This window comes from Otolemur garnettii, unplaced genomic scaffold, assembly GCF_000181295.1.
Source record: "Otolemur garnettii isolate 467f Iridium unplaced genomic scaffold, OtoGar3 scaffold00112, whole genome shotgun sequence".
NCBI classification, from domain to species: Eukaryota; Metazoa; Chordata; class Mammalia; order Primates; family Galagidae; genus Otolemur; species Otolemur garnettii.
Window position 1 is genome coordinate 4,235,468 of NW_003852507.1, and position 23,703 is coordinate 4,259,170.

At 37.3% G+C, this 23,703-nt stretch overlaps 1 protein-coding gene across 8 annotated transcripts in view; it reads left to right on the forward strand.

Annotated features, from left to right (window-relative positions):
• Positions 1 to 13,952, forward strand: part of ZNF207 (zinc finger protein 207) — a 26,731-nt gene extending 12,779 nt beyond the window's left edge. For 2 of the 8 annotated variants that reach the window (XM_003797187.2, XM_003797189.2), the window contains 6 exons: positions 384 to 454; positions 1,646 to 1,803; positions 3,210 to 3,302; positions 4,276 to 4,518; positions 5,185 to 5,344; positions 5,501 to 6,348. In XM_003797187.2, the coding sequence (XP_003797235.1) occupies positions 384 to 454; positions 1,646 to 1,803; positions 3,210 to 3,302; positions 4,276 to 4,518; positions 5,185 to 5,344; positions 5,501 to 5,661 (886 nt within the window). In that variant the 3' untranslated portion in view covers positions 5,662 to 6,348. Of the gene's footprint in view, positions 1 to 383; positions 455 to 1,645; positions 1,804 to 3,209; positions 3,303 to 4,275; positions 4,519 to 5,184; positions 5,345 to 5,500; positions 6,349 to 8,613; positions 9,624 to 13,377 lie in introns of those variants that run through there. The other 6 variants (XM_023517470.1, XM_003797188.2, XR_002775086.1 and 3 more) reach the window with 5 other exon arrangements.
• The last annotated feature ends 9,751 nt before the right edge of the window (positions 13,953 to 23,703 follow it).

Below are 23,703 nucleotides of genomic sequence, written 5' to 3' on the forward strand. Positions count from 1 at the left end.
TATTTTTAGAGATGAGGTCTTGCTCTGGCTCAGGCTGGGCTTGAACCTTTGAGCTCAGTCAGTCTTACCTGCCTCAGCCTCCCAAAGTGCTAGAATTACAGCTCATTTTAAATATTTTGTCAACATTGAATTTTTTATTTTATTTTCGTATTTCATTTTTTTCTTATACTGGTACACCCCAAGAGTTTGCTGGGTTTTAGAGAATTTATTTTGATAGAATTGTTACAGCGTGTTATGTGTTCTTTCAGCTTGGTTGGTTTCAGTATTAGAGGTCAAATTCAAGTCTTTTATCTAGTGTTGTTTCAGGCTTTAGCCAAAACATTTTGTAATAGTTTATACTGTTAATTAACATCAATTGTTTCTTGAAATTTGCTTTCTAATAGAATGATGCCAATGGGTGGAATGATGCCACCTGGTCCAGGAATACCACCTCTGATGCCTGGGATGCCACCAGGTATGATATGATAGATAATTTTTTCTTAATATGACTGCCAGGCTTTATACTTGTGTTCATTTTTTAGACAATAGACTTGTGGACATTGGTGCAGTATAATTTTTAAAGTTCCATAGGCTGTTATGTTTCTTCCACAATTAATGTGAGAAATTTTCTAGATGTGTCTGATCTTTTGGCTTTTTTGGGCAACATTGGAAGAAGAGTTGTCTTCAGCTACATGTTAAATATATAAACACTAATGAAAGCCGAGAAAAGCTTAGAAAGCTTAGAAAAGCTAAGCTAAGTTTCTATATTTAGAGAAATTATTGGTATTGTGAAGTGAGTAAAATTCTATGTAGAGGAAGTTTAAGAAAGGTATTAGTGATGGATTTTAGGAAAATTTAAAGTATAGAAAAAATTGTTTATGGGTCATGGTACTTTGATTCATCAAAGTTTTTGCTGTAATTTGCATTAGTGTTTAGGAAACAGTTAAACATTTGATAGATGATTGAAATAAGTGCCTTATTTATTTCAAGAAGTTGGTAAATCACTGATAATAGTAATGGCTTAAATGCTATTTTGCTCATATTTAAGGTCTAGAGGTGTGTTCCACTTAGTATAATTCTGAAGCAATACAAAGGAAGGGGAAATTTGAGGCAAGATTGTTGTAGGGGAAAATGACTTAAGTTTTTTGGACTTCATTGAATTGTTTAGCAATCAATTATCAATAACTATAATATAGAAGTATTTTTTTTATGAACTAAATGTTTTGGTTTTATTTATTTATTTTGGGACAGAGTCTGACTCTGTTGCCCTAGGAAGAGTGCTGTGGCATTACAACTCACAGCAACCTCAAACTCTTGGGCTCATAAGCCTCAGCCTCCCAAGTAGCTGGGACTAGAGGCGCCCGCCACAATGCCTGGCTATTTATTGGTTGTAGTTATTGTTGTTTGGCAGGCCCGGGCTATATTTGAACCTGCTAGTTGCAGTGTATGTGCCTGGCGCCCTGGCCGCTGAGGTACAGATACCGAGCCTTTTTTTTTAATTTATTTAATTTTTTTTACAACATGATAAGCCTTACCAAAGCAAGGCCTTCAAAAAATTGATCCAAAACTCAGATCTGTTTCCATGAAAGACTTCTCCAATTGCAAGAAGAACTTGAGTTTTGAACTAAATGTTTTAATGACTGAGTCCCCCACATGTTCTTTGCAGGTATGCCTCCTCCTGTTCCACGTCCTGGAATCCCTCCAATGACCCAGGCACAGGCTGTTTCAGCGCCAGGTATTCTTAATAGACCACCTGCACCAACAGCAACAGTACCTGCGCCACAGCCTCCTGTTACTAAGCCTCTTTTCCCTAGTGCTGGACAGGTAAGGTGGAATTCATGGAAAGGAGTAAAGGTAAAGTGCAGTTGTTTACAGAAATTGTCATAGGTCAGTTTTCTTTATTTTTAAGTAGTGGCTTATTCTCTTCCATGTTATACACTGATTTCATCTATTCATGAAAGGTTGAATGGAGCCAGGGATATAGTATATAATTTTCTCATAGCTGTGGACTGGTATTTATTCATAGCTTTAGTTAAATGGAAGTTTAGGCCAGGAGTGGTGGCTCATGCACTATAGGAGGCTGAGACAGGAGGATCCCTTGAGTTTAAGAGTTAAAGACCAGTCTGAGCAAGAGCAAGACCCTGTCTCTACTATAAATAGAAAAAATTAGCCAGGCATCTTGGTGGGTGCCTCTAGTTGACCCTTCTACTCAATAGGCTGAGGTAGGAGAATCACTTGAGCAAGGAGTTTTAGAATGCTGCTATGGGCTAAGCTGGGACCATAGCACTATAGCCTGGGCAACAGAGTAAGACACTGTCTCTCCCCCACCTCTTCCCCCAAAAGGGCAAGAAACTGAAATTTTAATTTTTGGAGTGTTTATAGGTCCTCCCTTACCAATTGAACTATGAGATGAACACCGAAGTTGAAAGTCCTTAAGACCTTAGTGAACCGTTGTTGGGTTCTTCCTCTAGTTTAAAACAGTGAGCAATGATGCTGCACTCTTGATAGAAGGGCATGATTTCCTGTTTTGGCCTAGTCACACTTATTTCCTATTGGTCTTTTTTTTTAAACTTCAAAACTTTTCAATATTTTAAGTGAATGATGCTTATTTATATAGTATGCACATAATGGTTAAAACCTTTGCTTTTTTTTCAGTTTCATTCAGAATTAAGCAGATTCAGATTTAATTCATTCAGAATTAAGAAGATCAGGATGTATGTTCATTTTCCTATTTTTTTTTTTTTTAATTATCCCTTAGATGTTTTCTTTAAATTTTTTGGGGGGGTGCTAAATTAAAAGCATTACCTTTATATGTCCTTTAAGTACATTAAATTATGCTTTTATAGTAGGTGGTAGTTTTGTTGGGAGATGTAAAGCTTTTGGTTAAAAACATTTTTTAGAGAATTATTGATACAGAATTGGAGTGTTATTTTTTCTATCCTTTATCGTGATTAAAGGTATCATTTTTGAAATATCACAGTGCAAAACACATTAGCTTTAGAAGTGTTGTTAAGTATTAGGCTTATTGTTACAGAATTGAATTATTTTTTGAGGCTCTTTTACTTTGTTTATTTTAAATGCATTAACTGCCTCTTTAAATAAATGATATTTGATTGCATTAAAATTTGTATTTACAAGAAGTGCAATCTATACTAAAAAGTCTACCACGTGGCTTATTTTCACCCATTTGTTTGGAGACTTTTCATTGTTTCCTTTCTTTTATGCTACAGATGGGGACACCTGTAACAAGCTCAAGTACAGCTTCATCCAATTCAGAAAGTCTGTCTGCATCTTCTAAAGCTCTGTTTCCTAGCACAGCACAAGTACGCAGGAAGTTGCAGTTTAAAATTGTTAAAATGGCTTTATAACTTAACCCTTTGGACCCTACTTAAAAACTAAATTTTTTCCAAAAATGCATATACTATGTTTAATTTTTAAGTAAAATTAATGGTTAATAAATCAAAGATAATTGAAATTTTAAATTCACACCAACAGAAAGTACCCTAAACGCCTATGGTTCTAAAGGGTTAAAAGCATGTAAGCAGTAAATGCATTATAGTGGCCAATGGTTAGCCTGATGCATGATTAAACTATTTTGATTTCTGCTATTTAATGCATCACATTTAATGTAAGAAATTTAGTGTTCTGCATTTGGTTCTGAATGTTGGCTTAGTCTTCCTTGTTTTATATGTGTTTGATGTTATGAAAAGTAATATGTTTGTTAGTGGTAACTTTTTACTTAAATAATCCTTCTAAGTCAGCCCTTTTCTCCATAATTATCTAGCCAATGATAATTCCGAGGGGATTGTAATAATACATAAAGAATAGTTCTAGAGGACATGTCTCTAATGTGTCATCATTTACTAATTGTTCAAGTTCTATTTAGTAATTGGGTCTTATTTAAACTTAAATAGGGTTTTTGTGGGGGAGGGCGCTGCTTAATTTAATCAACTAATTTAGAACAGTGAAACACATGCTATGCAGTTATACTGTATTTCAATGATTTGGAATAAATACAATGCATTGTCAATTTGACTTTCAGTGAGGAGGTAGAAGTCAGCTGAAAATTTACATAGTCTTAATATTTACATGTACTACTGTCTTTTGGACTTGACTTTAAACCAGCATCTTTTGATATTCTTATGGGTTATCTTGAATTTTGTGTAGTGTTTCATAACTTTGTTTTAATTTAAAGTTTGAGCCTTTGTTTAATGTTGGTGTCTTGTTTTTAAGTTAAGCTATTAATAGATACACTTGTAATTTAAGGTTTCATTGATGAAAGATTCTGTTTTGTAGGCTCAGGCAGCTGTCCCAGGACCTGTTGGTACAGATTTCAAGCCTTTAAATAGTACCCCTGCAACAACTACAGAACCCCCAAAGCCTACGTTCCCTGCTTACACGCAGTCTACAGCTTCAACCACTAGTACAACAAATAGTACTGCAGCTAAACCAGCAGCCTCAATAACAAGTAAGCCTGCTACACTAACGACAACTAGTGCAACCAGTAAGTTGATCCATCCAGATGAGGATATATCACTGGTAAGTTGTTCTCAGTTTTTTACCAGCAGCATTTGATTTGAAACAGATCCAGCCCTTTGAAAGTGTTAATTTGTACTCGGATGGCCTATGTTCTGATTTAATGCTAAGTGGCTTTTACTATTCTGAGTTAATTTTAAGAGTATACAAAATATTTAAAGTGAATGGATATTGCATGTTTGGTCATAGTAGATGCTTTCTTTCCCCTTCTTCTACATTGTTTCTAAAAGACAGTAAGTTGGGTTTTTACTCTATTAAATCATTTTAGTGTTAGATGTAAATATACATATTTTAATTGAAGAAACATTAAAGTATGAGGTAGAATCTGCAGATCCCTTGTAGCCCGTATAAAGGAATTTATTTTGATATAAAGTTAATATTTAGGATTTTGATAATACTTCAGTAGTTCTTGCCTAAGCAACTTATAATTCTTGGAAAATTGTTAGCCATGCTGGCAGTATAAAAATAGGTGAATTTTCTTTTTTTAAAGGCATTGAGACTTTATATAGTTGCACGGTTTGCAGGGCAAAAATAATTAGTTGGGGATTAAGGGTACATTTTTAAAGAATTGCTTGTAACACTATAAATAAGATTTTAGATGCATACTTCTATGCTAAATGAATCTCACTGCAGTCAGGCCTATTACATTGTGCTTATTTTCATTTATAGGAAGAAAGAAGGGCACAGTTACCTAAATATCAACGTAATCTTCCTCGACCAGGACAGGCTCCCATCGGTAATCCACCAGTTGGACCAATTGGAGGTATGATGCCACCACAACCAGGCATCCCACAGCAACAAGGAATGAGACCACCAATGCCACCTCATGGTATTCTTCTTTTTGTGTTTATTGTATTTAGTGGATTTTTGAGTATATACATGAAATGTTAAATTTATCTGCAGAATGCATGTTTACATTTAAAAATACAATGCATAGATCAACTCAATCTATTTTTTCTGTTTTAAATGTTGTTTTTTTTTTTAGGTCAGTATGGTGGTCATCATCAAGGCATGCCAGGTTACCTTCCTGGTGCTATGCCGCCATATGGGCAGGGACCGCCAATGGTACCCCCTTACCAAGGTGGGCCTCCTCGACCTCCGATGGGAATGAGACCTCCTGTAATGTCGCAAGGTGGCCGCTACTGATCTTACTTCATCCAGTCTAATAGGTTTGGAGATTAAACCTTTTCTCAACTTGTGCTGTTTATATAGCCAAGCTTCCGTCAATAAGGCTTCATTGTGACTTTAACAAACATTATCTTCCCACATACCAGGAACTATTGGACATTTATTTTACATGGGAAAAATTATTTGGAATAATAAAGCAGGAACTTTTCCTGAAGTTGCAATTTATACTGTATGGCTTCTTTTTCATGTTTCATCTAGGTTTTTAGAAGTGAAGTATAGTAAATTTGGTTCGTTAAATTGTGAAGGCGCTGGAATTACATGAACATACCACCTTAATAAAGGCAAGTTCTGTAAGCTTACATTGCTATTTGTAAAGTTATGCCTTCACAGCATTTCAGATGCTGTTGGACTTCACGTCCCCAACCTAGCTTGGTGAGGGCTGTAACTGTTTTCAAGTACCTGTACATTGGAAGTCTGAATGTGTAACAATATTTAATGTATTTAGAGTTCCTCATGTTGCAGGGTTTAAGAAATCTGACCCACCAAGGTCATGTGAATTTCTGTACTGTTAAAATTCATTGTAATAAAATGAGAGAAAAATTTATGCCTTTTTATTCATAACCCAGCTGTGGACCACTGCCTGAAAGGTTTGTACAGATGCATGCCACAGTAGATGTCCACATAATAAAATTCATAGTTACCAATACAGTTTTGATATATCATTGGATTCTGTCTTTGAGTTATAGGTTGTCCTTTAACTGCATGTTTTAAACTGAACAGTAAATTAGAAGTATAGAGTTGTATGTTAATGTTTCAGTTAACAAAAAGCTTAGATACATATGAGTCATTACATAATAGATGTGGAATCTTTCTATTATTTCACTCCCCCCCCCTTGGTACCAGTGTATGTCAGATTTAAATATGTACACCTTAGTATTTTTTCATTCCTGCTGAAATGTTTAGAGCCTAGTGCCAGACCCATTCATTTCCTTTTGATTATTTTTGAAACTTTAGTACTGCATGGACCTCAGAAGCTTTTCAGGTGCAAACTTCTAGAAGCTTAGGTGCATGCAGTAATAGCTTCTTCTGCTGTTAATGGGTTGGTATATATTTGTTATTGTAAGTTTAATGGTGAGAATCTAAGTGTTCCTCTTTAGGATGAATAACGGAAGGATTAACAATTTAACTGTACTATGTTCCTGGGATATTATAGTTTTCATTTGATTAGAGTGAATTCCTTCTGTTATTGAGCCTAGATGGCTTTATTGTTCAGCTTTTCATCCTTAGAAATTTTGAATGTTACTGTGTTCTTACAGAGAACTTGACTGCTATTCATTATTTTGTGTTGCAAGTCTTTTTATAATAATAGCTCTTGTTGATCTTTTGGCAAGTTTTTCTCATCTTTTGCAGGTTAGTTTTATGATTAAATATCAAGTCTATACAAAATAATTGTTGATATAATGCACTCAAGTTTTTCTCAATATAAATTTAAGACTTACAAGAAAATGGTAACATTTCTTTATAACTTATAGATAAAAGATGTGAAATCTGATGTAAGGAAAAAAGAATTTTAGCTTTGAAGGAAGATGTATTGAAAAATGTTTTAATCACGAAAGAGTGTATTGAAGTGACACGTAAAAGTCATTCATTAAAAAAAAAATCACAAGACTTATCAAGCTGAATGCTTTTAAATCTGATAATTTGCCCCAATGACTTCATAGTTCTGTGCTGTGGTACCGCTGAGGTGCAAAAATTTCATAGTTTGAAAAGAAAACATCTATAATATCACCAAGAATGCATTTCTATTGTCAACAGTCTGCCTAAATGGTTTTGGAAAAATACATGCTTAGATTTGGCAGCACATTTATTATCCTGCCAGAGAAAAACCTGTGTTTAAAATGTTTAAGATTTTAAAAAATAAATGGCATGATTAAATTTAGAATAATTAAATTAGAGATGTTCTCCTAAACCAAATGTCTCAAGAATTTCATGTATAGACTTAACAACAAACTGCCAAAGGACTAGTAGATCTGTTTCGAAAATTATGCAAAACTTTGTGTTTTATGCAAGGTTTGTTGCTCTTGGAGGGTTTGAAGGTAGAAAATACAAATTTAAAAAACTGGTAGAGCTCTGATTTAAAATTGAAAGGGTTATGCACTGGCACCTAAAAAAACTAAGCCCGAGTTCCTTTGCTTGTAGCAATATGACGCTGAGGCGGTGCCCATTTAATGTATTTAATGTGTAATTTTTGCATGTATCCAAGCATAATTAAGCTTCTAGAAAATACCTTTTTCCTAAATGCTTCTGGGGTCCATAGTGTGGTTGGATCATGATGGAAGAAATTAAGTTGGAATAATTAACTCTGACTTTACTTCCTTAAGTAGTAAATGGAGTTGAGTCAAACTGAACATGAATTGCCCTTACAGAAGACAACATTTGGGACTTGCTCTGTTCAGGCAGGCATTATGATTGCCATAATTAAGGAAGTTGTAGATTAATAGGGCTGGGAGTTTTGGCTCTACTTTACTTACATCCACCCTTTTTAGGGAAGAAAACATTTTGTCTGGCACTAGTTTCTATTGTGTAAGTTTTACTACTCTGTGGCAGTAATGAGAGCAGCAGTTGAGGATCAACATCTGAGTGGTTGGTTGGAATATGATGATTTGACTTTATGTCTCAGACATGTGTTATTGGATATGAGGAAAATGCTCTTAGTGTGTTCCTATTCCACTGATCAAGTTATATGTTCCATTTAAACTCAGTTTAATTAAACTTAGTTATTGGGGTGGGGGCATCCCCAACTAAAAGTATGGGCTCTGATGGAATTGTAGTAGACAATAGTTAAACAAAAAAGAGCTACTCTTTTTCCATTGCTTGCTTGATCATTGGGATTTTTTTTTAATTTAATGCATGTCTTTTAAATTAATTGGGTAACGTTTTTCTAAAATTAAAATTTTCTTCTTCCTATAGCCCTGCCATAGGACAGGCTGAGGCTGAGTCTCAGTGTTGCCCTGTTCAGTCTGAGGCAAGTGGGATTTATTTTATTCCTTATAGGGGCTTTCACAGCTTTATGGCTGTTGGATATTTATGTCCCCAAACTTGCAGCAAGTTTGGTGAAGGCCCCTAAATTTAATTAAACTTAGGATTTTTATACACTTTTGGCAGAGAAGGCTCTATATTAATATTCACGTTTGACTGTGGTGTTAATAAAAGTGTCTTGTGCAATTTTAGATAATTTGCTTTGTGTTACATAATAACTTCAGTAAAGCTTATATTACGATATTGAACTCAAGTACATTTGCAAAATTTGCACTTCTCAATTTGGAGGCATGAAATGTTTTATTCAAATTTTCCACTTTGACTTCTAGGGAAATCTTACTGGTTATATACTCCTCACACTATTAAATTTAACCTTAAAGATAAGTATAATCATTGTAAATACCACTGGATACCTAAATCTGCATTATTATTTCCAAAGTTATACATTGAATGTTAAGTCTGAAAGGTTTATCTAGAAATGCTTGTGATTTTTAATAATTTCAAACCTCACCACACTAGAGCAAATGTTAATGTAGAGCCCTGTGAAGAGTGGGAAGGAGGTGTGTATGTGTGTGCTTGTGTTGGGTATACATCGTGGAGTTGATGTAATAAGTGAGTGTTTGGCATGGATAGATAGATGACTAATTTTTAGGTAGCCAAACAAATTGGATCATGTGGTAAAGTTATTAATATGTTAATCTGTGGTTTTGGAATAATTATTTTGAGGTTCATTTTCAGCTTTCCTTAACAATGTTTTATACACATGTAAAAAGTAGCCACATTTATTTCCAACTAAAAATTGCCTTTATTTGGTGAGAAAAGTTGTATGTATGTGTGCTTGTTGTAGGGCATAAAAGAGGGAATTTGGAAAGAGGCCAAAAACATAAACCCAGATTACTTCTCTGTTTTTTTTTGAGACAGAGTCTCCCTCTGTTGTTGTTGTGGTAGAGTGCTATGGCATCATATCTGACAACAACCTCAAATTCTCGGGCATAAGCCATCCTCTTGCCTCAGCCTCCCAAGTAGCTGGGACTACAGGCATACACCATGTACCTGCCTAGTTTTTCTGTTTTTAGTAGAGACTCAGACTCCCAAAGGGCTAGGATTACAGGCATGAGCCACCAGGCCCTTCTCCCAGATGACATTTGTTCTGGGTATTTGAGCCACTGTTCTATCCAGATTATATTTTCCTCTTGAAAAATAACAACATACAGGGTAATATTTAGTGAACCTAGAATTGTTTCTGTGTGGTTTTCATTCTTGGAAGCATAAAGAAAATGTATGCACTAAATAAATTCTTATTTAATTAGAACACAAGCTTTTTACTATGACTGAAATGTAGAAAAGGATTTTGATATTTGAAAATTTTTTTTCGTATTTGAAAATTTTTTTTCGTATTGTAATTTTATTTGTTAAAGACAGGTTCTCGCAAGTTGGCCCTGAACTCCTGGGCACAAACATTCTTCATGCCTCAGCCTCTGAGTAGTTGGGATTATATGTGCATGCCACTGTGCCCTGCACATACTTAATTTTTTTTGTTATTTCCATTATAAAATATTCCACTGGACTATTTCATAAACTCACACAACACTCCTTAATTGGAAATCTGTTTTCTCTTGTACCCACTGTTCCCAGTATTCTGAAATCTCTTGAAGGTGCCTGTCCTAATTCTAATGATGATAATTGAAATAAGTGTAATAGAAATATGTTCTTACTGCTTGAGTAATCAGGGTGGTAATGATTTACTAATGGTGGCACAGTTTGTTAAAAGCAATATAGCCAGTTAATTTAAAATGTAGTTTAACATCTTTGTAGTTCCGTGACTCTTTCAAGTAAGATTTTGAAAATTACATAACTTTGAAGTATCTGTAATGTCCACTGGTAAAACTTGATAAATGAGAATTTTAAGTCACTTCTTAACTAAGATTAAATTTTGTTTGTATTAAGTTGATGAAAGTGGACAGAATTTATATGAGAAAGGGGATAAAGAAATACTGAATATGTACCAGACATATCTGGTACATGTTACATAAAATTTTATATAAACCAGGTATTTTTTTTTAAAGGTAGTATTTACCTACCTAATATCGAATAACCTTTGTATGTTTTTTCCAAAATGAAACTCAGTTTCTCTTATTATAATTTCTGTGAAAATGTCCTCTAAAAGGAGGGATTCAATTATAAGACTGTTGACCATAGGGCAGATTTTTGTAAGCATTCCCCTAATTCCACTTCTGCTATCTGTGTCATGACAGCAAAGTTTTTTTTTGGTTTTTGTTTTGACTGTTTTCTTAGTATTTTGTTTCTGTCATCTGAATCATTTATAATCTTTCATTTTTATAGCAGTGAAATCATCTGACTTTTCTGTGTGATTTTTCTTGGCAAAATAAGAAACACTTTCTTTAATGATGTTGTGTATAGTATCATGAACACAAGGAGTAATCATAATTTTGTAATTGTGCATTTTCAAAACTATATTAAATTCTTAGGCATTAGATCCTGTTATGGATCTAATTCAAACCAGTAACATAGGAGATGTGGAAACCAAGACTTCACTTTGAGCTCCCTAATAACATAAATATATCTAAATTTTCTAAGTAGTGTTTCAAAAATAAACCGTAAGGCTCAAAGGAGAATTGCTGTTAGAAAACACTGACCTACCTATGATCTTTGTACATTTTTACATAATACTCTGGTCCTGAAGAGCTTTTTTCCCTTTCTTCCCAACTCTTGGAAAATGATTTGTTTGAAACTAAATTACTTTGAATAATTTGAACGATCTCATTAAATCTGTTACAGCTCATGTGTTCTCAGGGGAAAATATTTTACTAAGCAGAATGCAGAAGACTTTTTTTTTTTTTTAAGAGACACAGTCTCACTTTGTCGCCCTCGGTAGAGTGCTGTGACATCACAGCTCACAGCAGCCTCCACCTCTTGGGCTTAGGTGATTCTCTTGCCTCAGCCTCCCGAATAGCTGGGACTATGGGCACCCGCCACAGTGCCCAGCTATTTTTTATTGCAGTTTGACGGGCCAGGTTTGAACCTGCCACCCACCATATATGCGGCTGGCACCCAACTCACTGAGCCGAGCCATAGGCGCTGCCCAATGCAAAAGTCATATGAATGACAGAAATTTCCATCCCAACAGAGGTCTTCAGTGAAACTAATTTGAACTATTTCTGTTTGAAGCAAATTGAACACTGTATTATAAATCAAGACTGGCTCATTAGATGGAAATGTTCATGGATAGGTTCTTTAGGAGGCATACAGTCATATTTATGAGAGTATTTTTATGTATGTACTAGTTTTGATCAAATTAAACACAGAAGAAAGACATGAGTAAACTTTTTTTTTTTTTTTTTTGAGACAGAGCCTCAAGCTGTCCCACTGGGTAGAGTGCTGTGGCATCAAAGCTCACAGCAACCTCCAACTCCTGGACTCAAGCGAGTCTCTTGCCTTTGCCTCCCAAGTAGCTGGGACCACAGGTGCCCGCCACAACGCCTGGCTATTTTTTGGTTGCAGCTATCGTTGTTTGGCGGACCAGGGCTGGATTTGAACCATCTTAGGTGTATGTGACTGGCGCCTTAGCCACTTGAGCCACAGGCGCCAAGCCAGTAAACTGTCTTAATAGTTGACATCCAGTATTCTAAATTCCTTAATAGTATATAAGGTTGTGATAAGACACAGCTTCAGTAATATGCAGGATATTTAGTTAGGGATTTATGGAATGCTGTGTTTGTAAAAAGGTGAAGTCTTCTATTCACACTTTTGAGCCCCTCTCCCCATGTTACAGTGGCTGAACTTGTTTTTGTATGCCTTCACCTTTGGTTTAATTTTGGGATCTAGCAGTGGAGTTCATTAATGCCCAGATTGGATAAAAATGAATAATATGTCCCCAATTTACATTGTATGGTGTTTGACCCAAGAACCTTAAATGTAGAAAAAGGAACATTTCTGCTTGTGGGTTGCATTTTGTTACTAGAGGTTTCACCATATAATTTATTTTAATGTAGCTGCTAATAAATTTTATTCTTAGATAGATCAGCAGTTGATCTGAAATAAAAATAAACAATATTTGCAGCATCGTTGCCCAGTCCCTCATTAACAAAACAAGGCTGCATAACTACCTAAATGGAATGAGGGAACAGTTATTATAGTTCCTATAAGTTTGAGTTAGAAAAATAAGGGGCATTTAGTTACTGAGCAAAGCCCACATTGTACCAGTTATCTTATTTAGGTACTTCAAAGAGAAACAATAGAATTTGTTTCTGCGCCCATGTTTTTAAAATTGAGAATCTTTAAGAAAATCAAATTTTTGTGAAAATTGAATCAAAAACTATTAAAAATGGTTGCCTTTGTGGGTAGTGTCTAAATATTAATTTAAATTTAGAAATCATCACATTTAAGATGTATGCCCACCCCCGCTTTTGTGTGGTAACCAAATTTTCCTTGGAATTCACATACTGGAATATGTAATAATTAAACTAGTAATGTGTCCAAGAGACTTTCATTGTTCTTAGTGCATTCTTATACGTTCACTCTAAATTTAATAGCCAATGCAAGATAACTGGAAAACGTAGGGAAAAATTTTAAATGTATTAGTATCAGACTCTGAGGAAATTTAATGCACATTGACTTTTTTAAACTATGGATTGAACTCCTCAGTTTAATACAATTTGTGTTTTTGTTAACTAGCAGCAGAATTTCAGCATTTGCTACTTACTGGTAGAGAAGAAAAATCCCACAGCCCTGCCAGTACAGGTTAGTTTAATCTGTAAGTACCTGATGTTCCTATTTTTTTCAAACATATCCATAGAACTCACACAAGGAAGAAAGCGATATAGTTACTTGAATGTGAGTATAACTAATAATAGATCCATTGGACACTTTCAGACACTTCATACTTTGGGCCTAGCACATAGATCTAGGTTTGTTAACCTCAGTTGTAATAAAGGCATAATACTCCTTTATTATCTGGTTGTGAATGAACCTAATTTTAGATACATTGTACACTAAAGGAAAAGACAGTGAAAGTTTCCATTGGTTATGCCTTTGTTGTTATATGATGTTAGAGTCCGGGGGCTTTGGGTCCAGGGTCTTTTACTTAAGCCACTGCATAGTGGCTCTTAGATTCACCTTTTAACCTTACAATATGAATACCTAAAAAAAAAAAAAAAAGGCAAATTTTCTCACCTCTAGGAATGATAAATGGTATGTAACCATAAGCTAGAAAAAAATTTCATACTAGTTTTTTGTTCTTGAATGTTTTTAGTAACATTTGTAAAAATTACTCATTTTTTTGTTTATCTTTTTTTTTTTTTTTTGGTATACTATAACCTATTCTGTTGGTGCACCAGTGTATGTTCATTTTATTTCAAACTAAAAATAAACTACATTCTAATATTCAAATAAAGGCTGACTACCCATCAAGAAATCTAGCCAGATTCTTCATATAATCCTTTTTGAGGGGCAGGAAGGATATAATGGTTTGAAAGATGTATTATTATGTTACTTTTCATTCTATCAGAGTTTATGGTTGTTAGAACCATCTTTGAGAGATTCCCTTTAAATATCGTGCTTTTATGTTACTAAACTTAAAGCACTAAGGGGGATGAATAAAGCTACAACTTCTGTGAGCCTGAACTATCCTTCTAATCTATGACAGGGCTAGGATGTGTAGTTTTCAAATCCTTTCCCCTTAAGTGTAATGATGTCTAATTTGAGAAAATCTAGCCGTAAAACTAGCCCATCTTATAATCTTTTCAACTGGATGGTGGTTAGCCATCTTGGAAATAGATCTTTATATGGAAGTTGTGTTCTGTTAAAATTTAAATACCTAGATTTATCATCTGATAATAAAACATTTTATGAGTTATCCACTTGTTTTTTTAATATAAAATTGCCCAGAGGCTTGGTTTCATTGCCTTTCGCAGTTTAATCTGTATATGAAATGGCGTAGATACAGTGGAAATGGTTTTCCTTAAAACCATCCCTTTAAAGCATCCTTTCTGGTGAGTATTATTATTTTATACTTTTATATGTCACAGTTCTGCTTTTTAAAATTAACTGAATGATCAAAGAGGTGAGCAATCTGAATTTCTGGATCTCTTTAGATATTATTTGAATCAGGAATATCGGAAGATGATTATTCCACTTTCTGACATTCCCCTAATAATGCTAGTTCACTTTTTTCCGATGTATGCTGTTCCTGCATAAACTTTTACATACATAAATTGTTTGAACTAAGTCATAAACTTACATGGCATTTCAGTTTGGTTTTTTGCGTTTTTGTTTTTGTTTTTTTTTTTTGTTTGTTTGGTTTTTGGAGACAGTCTCACTCTATTGCCCTGGGTAGAGTGCCATGGCATCATCATAGCTTACAGCAACCTTAAACTCCTGTTTTCAAGTCATCCTCTTGCTCTAAGTAACTGGGACTATAGGGGCCTGCCACAACACCTGGCTAGTTTTTCTATTTTTGGTAGAGATGGGGTCTTGCTCTTTCTTGCTTAGGCTGGACCTGATTTGGCCTCTCAAAGTGCTAGGATTTCAGGCATGAGCCACCTTGCCCAACTAAGAAAACTTTTTAAAAATTTAAAAGTTTTTTTTTTTTTGGTTGAGACAGAGTCTCACTATATCATCTCGGTGGCATCACAGCTCACAGCAACCTCAAATTCTTGGGCTTAAGTGATTCTCTTGTCTTAGCCTCTCAAGTAGCTGGGACTACAGGTGCCTGACACAATGCCTGGCTGTTTTTTTGTTGCAGTTGTCATTGTTTAGCAGGCGTGGGCCAGGTTCGAACCTCCCAGCCTCGCTGTATGTGGTTGGCACCCTAACCCGAGCTGTGGGCGCTGAGCCTCTTTGGCTTTTTTTTTTTTTTTTCTCTTGAGATAGTGTCTTGCTGTGTTTCCTGGGCTAGAGTACCATTGTGTCAGCCTAGCTCACAGCAGACAATTTTGCTCTTGCTAAGGCTGGTCTCAAATTCTTGAGCTCAAGAAATTCTCCCGCCTCAGACTCCTAGTGTGCTGGGATTACAGGTGTGAGCTGCCGTGCTTTGCCTAGGTTTTCTTTGTAGTTGATAGCCTAAGTCTTTTTCTCATGATTTTGAGACATCACATAGGTGTCAAGTTAAAAAACAAGAACTACCGTGTGTTCTTGTTGAAGCTGTTGTTGCAGTGACTCATGAGAGATTAAACTGGAATTAGGGTACTAAAATTGATCATGCAGACAAGTTGCTTACAGGGTTTTCTGTCAGAGTTTAAAATTTTCAATTAAGTCACTCTAACACTGCTTGAAAAACAGAGGTCAGAAATGTTGATTTCTGCGACCAAATCACCAGTGAAAACCCCTGAATGTATTTTATGCTTAGTTTCAGTGTTAACACTAGACTTCTTTTCCCTCTAGGTTTTAGCTACATTCTAGGTAATGTGCACATATGCTAAGGGTATTTTCCTAGTCTATTTCCTACTTTGGTCTGTGAGAACCGACAGTGAACAGTCAGCTCTGATGCTCTGTAGTATGAGCAAAATCTGAAAATTGATACCTGAGTGTGTGATATGTTAATATATTCTTCTAGATTATCACTGAACAAAGTATGGACCCTCTATTTGTGTCTTTAAGATTTAAAGTGAAGTAAATTTCTAAGGTACTGTGTCCTTTTTTAGCAGGGATAAACAGTGAAAATTTGGTAAGTATGTAACTTTAAGTGCATGTAATGGTCATGAGAGTAAGTAGCCAAATTTCCATAATTCAAGGTATTATTTAGAAATGAACAAGAATGTTTTAATCTCCTTTTTAACAATGTATGTGTTTATGCCACTTTACGAATCTGTGTGCATAATGATTAAATTGAAATTATCTTACTCTGTTGTCTGGTTTGTTTGGGTTCTTTTGTTTTAACTTCGTATGGTGCTATAAGTACTAATTTTGCATTTCAAGCCTTTTTCAGGGTAAAAATAAGTGGCTGTTAACAACTTTGAGAAGAATTATTTAATTGTCCTTTTTTAAAATTCAGTGATGACTTTTAGTTTAAGTCTTATTTTTTTCAGCTCTAGTCATAACTGAAAATAGCTCAAATGGGAAAAGTCTTTGCTCTTTCTGGAATATTATAGGAATCAGTACATAATTTTGAGATGATATTAAGCCCATACTTAATTTGCATGGAAGCGGGTTTTTTTGTTTTTTTTTTTTTTGAGACAGCCTCAAGTTATCGCCCTCAGTAGAGTGCTGTGGCATCACAGCTCACAGCAACCTCCAATTCCTGAGCTCAAGCAGTTCAACCTCAGCCTCTCAAGTAGCTGGGACTACAGGCACCCCACACTGTTCGGCTGTTTTTTGGTTGCAGCTGTTGTTTGGCCGGCCTGGGCTGGATTTGAATCCCCCAGCTCAGGTGTATGTGGCTGGTGCCTTAGCCGCTTGAGCCACAGGTGCTGAGCCAGAAGCGGTATTTTTAAATTAAGAGAGAAGAGAGAAAAGTCCCTTAATTTGGGGTCTCCCCTACTCCCTGGGACATTGTATTATTTATAACTTTTTTTTTTTTTTTTTTTGCAGTTTTTTGGCCAGGGCTGGGTTTGAATCTGTCACCTCTGGCATGTGGGGCCAGCGCCTTATTCCTTTGTGCCACAGGCATCACCTGGGATGTTGTATTATTAATAAAATGATAAATGAAAGTTAAAGTGAAAAGTACTTAATTGCTGTGTGCTATGAAAGGTGATTTATTTCTGAAAAATAGGCACATTGTTTTCCGAATTAGGCCAGCACTGTTTTGGAAAGCAGTACATAATCCAAAATGTTGAGAAAGAATCCTGTCCCTTGAGTCAGTCTTTAGGTTTCACTTGTACTGGCAAGGAATCAAGTGAAGAATAGGTCATATGAGGAATATGTTTTGAGAAGGTCCAAGGAGATCCTCAACAAAGGACACAAAGATTAATGATGAGTTCATGTATATCATAAAATGGTCTGGCTATTAAAAATTACTATTAGCTTAATTACGTAAGTAAGTTAACTCACTAATTTGAAGTTTGTAATTGAATACTGGATTTTAATGTTAGTTTATTTACCATAATTAAAACTATAATACTTTGATTTTGTAGAGATTTATTCTGAAATAAAGTTTTTATATGGGTAATATCAGTGCATCATGTCACTATCATTTGTCACCTAGTTGAATAGCTGAAAGGTGAGCCGGTCGTGGTGGCTCACTCCTGTAATCCTAGCACTCTCTCCAACTCTAGGAGACTGACTCAGGCAGATGCGTTGCCTGAGTTCAGGAGTTCGAGACCAGCTTGAGCTAGAGCAAGACCCTGCCTCAAAAAAATACCTGGGTGTTGTGGCAGGTGCTTGTATTCCCAGCTACTGGGGAGGCTGAGGCAAGAGAATCACTCAAGTCCAAGAGTTTGAGGTTGCTGTGAGCTATGACGCCATGACACTCTACCAAGGGCGACAAAGGAAATTCTGTCAAAAAAAAAAAAAGGAAAAATCACTGCTTGTGCAAAGAAAGGTGAAATGGGGGGAGCACATTTACATATACACATGTTTATTTAAAGCACCATGGCCTTGTATCTCACAGCAACTTCAGGCTTCTGGGCTCAAGCAATCTTGCCTCATCCTCCTGAGTAGCTAGGACTAAAAGTGCCCTACATAACATCTGACTATTTTTAGTAGAGGCTAAGTCTTGCTCTTCCTTAGACTTGTGCATGTACACATGTTTAGTTTTTGTCTACTAGTAGGTTTTGGATGAAGATGTTCCTTAGTGTGGGTAGCCATATAGTTATAACTCACAGGACATTAAAGTATTTGGTTTCCTTTTTTCTTTATAGAGACAGTCTAACTTTGTTACCCTCAGTAGGGTACCATGCTGTTAAAGCTCACAGCAGCCTCAAACTCTTGGGCTCAAGTGATTCTCATGTCTCAGCCTCCCAATTAGCATGGGACTACAGTCGTCTGCCACAACGCCTGGCTATTTTTATGTCTGTGTGTTTAGCAGGTCCGGGCTGGATTCGAACTCACGAGCCCTGGAGCATGTGGTCAGCACCCTAACTGTTGAGCTATGGTCACCCAGCCTGTTTTGTTTTTGGGTGTTTTGAGGGTGTTCGATATGCTTTAATCCAAAACTTCTGTTTGAAAAATGGTGCTTTCACATTTGAGACAACTTTTAGTTAGCTTTTACTTAAAAATTCAAAGACTTCTGGGCCAGGCACAGTGGCTCACACCTATAATCCTAGCACTTTAGCACTTTAGGAAGCCAGGGTGGGAGGATATCTTCAAGACCAGCATGAGCAACATCTTGAGCCTTTGTCTCTATAAAAAGTATAAAAAATTAGCTGAATGTGCCTGTGTGGGTCTCTGTAGTCCAGCTACTCAGTAGGCTAAGGAAGGAAGATCACTTGAGCCCCTGAGTTTGATTTTCCTGTGCCAGCCTGGGCAACAGAGTGAGACTCTTCTGCAAAACCTCCCCCCCCCCCCAAAAAAAAAAGGTAACCTCTTTTTGTTAGTAGATACAGGTGGTTGACTGTCTCCTTCATTCATTACCAAACCTTCCAGTGTCTGTTAATCTACAAAGATAAAATCTTTCATTTATTATTTATGTCTGAGCCCATTTATTAATTTGTATCCAGAATAGTTTATATTGAAAATGGATTATGGTCCCAGCACTCAGGGAGGCAGAGGTGGGTGGATTGCTTGAGCTCATGAGTTTGAGACCAGCCTGAGACCTGGTCTCTAAAAAAAGCTGGGTGTTGTGGGAGGCACCTGTAGTCCCAGCTACTTGAGAGGATGAGTTAGGAGGATCACTTGAGCCCAAGAGTTTGAGGTGGTTGTGAGCTAAAGATGCCATGGCACTTTACCAAGAGTGACCAAAATTATGATAATGTTTCAATTGTCCTAAGCAGCTTTCGGTTTGCCTGGGAATGGTAAGTTGTTTTTATAAATACAGAATGCTTGTAGGGGTAAAGAACATGTTCAGGCAATGTGAGTATAGGTTATGTGCCATATAATAGTGATAATTGAGGTTGGATAGGTAGATGAGCCAGAAGTAGCGTGGTGGTTTAGAGTAAGCATAAAATTATAGCTTGCAATAAACTTAACTGCTTTTCCATCATTTGCCAGGTACGTGACCTTAAGCAAGTTATTTCTCAGATTGATAGTCTAAATTAATCTAGGTTTATCAGAAAGAAATTTTATGTAAAAGAACTTAGAATTTGGGTTGTTTTTTTGTTTGTTTTGAGACAGTTACTATGTAGCCCTTGGTAGAGTGCCATGGCATTACAGCTCACAGCAGCGTCCAAAACTCTTGGGTTTAAGTGATTCTTTTACCTCAGCCTCCTATGTTAGCTGGGACTACAATCACCCACTAAAATACCTGGCTATTTTTTGGTTGTAGTCATCATTTGGCAGGCTTGGGCTGGATTCAAACAGCCAGCTCTGGTGTATGTGGCTAGTGCCTTTATAAGTGCTACTTTTTGCATATGTACCTTAAAGGAACTAACATAGGACGATATATTTGGGATAACCCTGTCAGACCAATGGAATTGGTGAGACAGGCACTTCCTCAAATCCTAAAAAATTGTGTTGAATAAATACATTTGAAGAAAACATAGCTGTGTGCTTGGTTATTATCCTTTGTGCAAATAGACGGTAATGCATCTGTAAAGGGACTTTGGAACTGAGGATTTAAGAATCCAGCCTTTTGCAAAACTCTTTGGAAAACAGAATTTTGGGGTTGGTGCTTGTAGCACAGAGGTAATAGCCCCGGCCACATGCACTGAGGCTGGCGGGTTTGAACCCAGCCTGGGCCAGCTAAAAACAATGACAACTGCAACAACAAAATAGCTATTGTGGTGGGCGCCTGTAGTCCTACCTACTTGGGAAGCTGAGGCAAGAGAATTGTTTAAGCCCAAGAGTTTGAAATTGCTGTGAGCTTTAACCCCACGGCACTTTACCATGGGTGACGTAGTGAGACTGTCTCAAAAAGGAAGAAAACAATATTTTGGGCAGAAGGAATAGTAGTTGCAGACACCAAGATTGGAAAGCAAAGACAGCATCTTAGAGGAATGAAAATAAAGTCTAAATAGTGGATGGGATAAATGGGTATGTATATTTAATGACAGCATATGGCAAGGTGAATAGACCAAACTACACACTGGACCGTGGTTTAAGTTTTGTTTTAATGAAGTCTTTGGAGGACTTGGAGCTGGTGAGTAATACATAGTTTATGAGTAAAAGTTGGTTGATGGAGAGGGTGGGTTGGTGGGTAAATGTAAGGACTAGTTAGCAGTAAGGACTTGGTCCAAAACAACTGAATAACTGGTATGATGAATTACTGTGACTGAAAGATAATTGGAAGAATTAGATGATGCAGGGTTCAACGTTAGAAGCACAAAAATGAACAGAAAGAAAGATTGGAAATGAAGATTTTCCAAACAGGTGATTTAGTGCACACCTGATTTTAAGATCTAGTAAAACATTGAGAGGCAGGGCGACGCTTTTGGCTCAAGGAGTTAGGGCATCAGACCTGTATACAGGGTGTGGTGTGTTCAACATCCTGCCCTGGCTAAAACTGAAAAAAAAGGTGAGAAGCAAAAATTACTGGTCTTTCTCTTTAAAGTAGTGGTTCCTAACCTTGCAAATGCTGCAGCCCTTTAATACAGTTCCTGTGGGTCTTGACTGACAGGTTGAGAACTGCTGCCTTAAAGGATAAGTACATCAATATTAATAAATCCTCTTAAGGAAGTAAAATTTTGAGAAAGCTAATTACAATTCATGTCAGGAAGGAAAGGTGCATTTGAAATAGGTCTTGAAGGAATTTATTTGGGGTTGGGGGAAGGTAGGCCTTGAAGAGGGTCAGAGCTGCGGAGATAAAAATGTGGACACCACTTTGATGCAATAATTGATACAATTTATTACGCCTGCAGATGGGCTGGATCACCACAGGGGCATTCCAGCACCGATTGGCAGGTGAAGTCCCGTTTTATACCATTATTTTGCAAGCTAGCGCAATACAGAAGCCAATCATAGCAGTTAGAGTGGGGTTGCAAGGTGAGGGTACATACTGATACATCCATCACAAGATACACATAACTCCATCATAAGATGGGGTGTATCATAAGGGGTTACACAATTTGGGGGAGGGGGTACACGCTAGCTTTAGATACATTAACTCACAAATCATCAAAGGAGGGGTATTTGGTAAATTTCTGAGAACACCTTGGGACTTAAACCAACTTCAGCCCTTTTCACCCAGGGCTCACCCCTGCCTCCCTCCTTTCCCTTATCTTTTTTTTTTTTTTTTTTGGGGGGGGACAGAGTCTCAAGCTGTTGCCCTGGGTAGAGTGCCATGGCTTCACTGCTCACAGCAACCTCCCAACTCCTGGGCTCAAGCGAGTCTTCTGTCTCAGCCTCCCAAGTAGCTGGGACCACAGGCGTCCGCCACAACGCCCGGCTATTTTTTGTTTGCAGCGATTATTTGGCGGGTCCAGGCTGGATTTGAACCTGCCACCTTAGGTGTATGTGGCTGGCGCCTTAGCCGCTTGAACCACAGGTGCTGAGCCCCCTTATCTTGAGCTTCTTCCCAGATCTTAAATTCTCCCTTGGAGGGAGGGACGGAGGCTAAAAGGCTTAGGAGAAGTTCTTTCTACAAATATATGGGGTTTGTTACATTTCTTACTAGTCCTGGGGGTTAGGGGCTGGGGGCTCAGTTATTACAGCCTACAGGCACCATCCACAAAACCAAGCCGCTTCAGCCTCCCAGAGTGCTAGGATTACAGGTATGAGAGGCCACACCTGGCCTGGTCTTGAAAGTTTACGAAGTTTGGACAAATTAATGAAAATGTTAGGAGAAAGACTGGAAAACAACAGTGTAGCAGGGTCTGCAGACTTTTTAAACGGGGGCCAGTTCACTGTCCCTTATACCATTTGAGGTCCAGACCGCAGGCCCCGGGACAAGTTGGCTGCTAAGCAGGACAGGCAGCAGTGGCAAAATGTCCTAGGCAAGATGCTTGTGGCCTGCAGGCCGTAGTAGTTTGAGGACGCCTGGAGAGGCATGTGAAGGAAAGTTGGAAAGAATGGGATAAGGTCATTTGATGGTAAACCGTCCTTGATCGCCACATTAGGGACATATATTTCCTCCAAGGATTGGAATGACATTGATTTTAGTATTAAAATAGCATTTAGTATGGGCGGCACCGGTGGCTCAGTGGGTAGGGCACTGGCCCCATATATCGAGGGTGCCTGTACTCCCAGCTACTCGGGGAGGCTGAAGCAAGAGAATTGCCTAAACTCAGGAGTTGGAGGTTGCTGTGAGCAGTGTGACGCTACAGCACTCTACTGAGGGTGACAAAAAAAATTCAGTAGAGTTGTGGTTTGGGGGTCCTAAGGCTTCAGAAGCATCCAAAATCTGTTAATCACCTAAGGCTGCCAGTATTTACTTAGCACTTGTCCTAATGATGTGGAATAGTAAGATGAGGTCAGCTATTATCAGGCTGATGTTTACTTGCTAAACTGGAGCTAGAATCACCAAGGGTTAGCGCCATACTTCACACCATTATTTTCTTTGGTCACTTTCCAAATTAAATGCCTCAGTTTCTGCCATTTCTCCCCTATTCTTTTTTTAGGGAGGTGAGGAGACAAGAGTCTCACTATGTCATCCCTGGTAGAGTGCTGTGGTGTCACAGCTCACAGCAACCTCAAACTCTTGGGCTTAGCTGTCTGTGGTCATTCATGCCTATACTCCCAGCGCTCTGGAAGGCCAAGGCGAACGGATCACCTAAGCTCACAAGTTCCAGACTAGCCTGAGCTAGAGCGCAACCCCATCTCTTTTTTTTTTAATTGAATGGTAACTGTGTACATTAATGCACTTCTGGGGTACAGTGTGGGGTTTTCACATGCTGTCCAAAATGCTTCCATCAAACTGGTCAACACAGCCTTCATGTCATTTTCTCAGTTATTGTTTTAAAACGTTCACATTCTACTCTTAGAAAGATTCACTTGTACCCCTGTAAGATAAACCTCAGAAGTGATCCCTCCAAT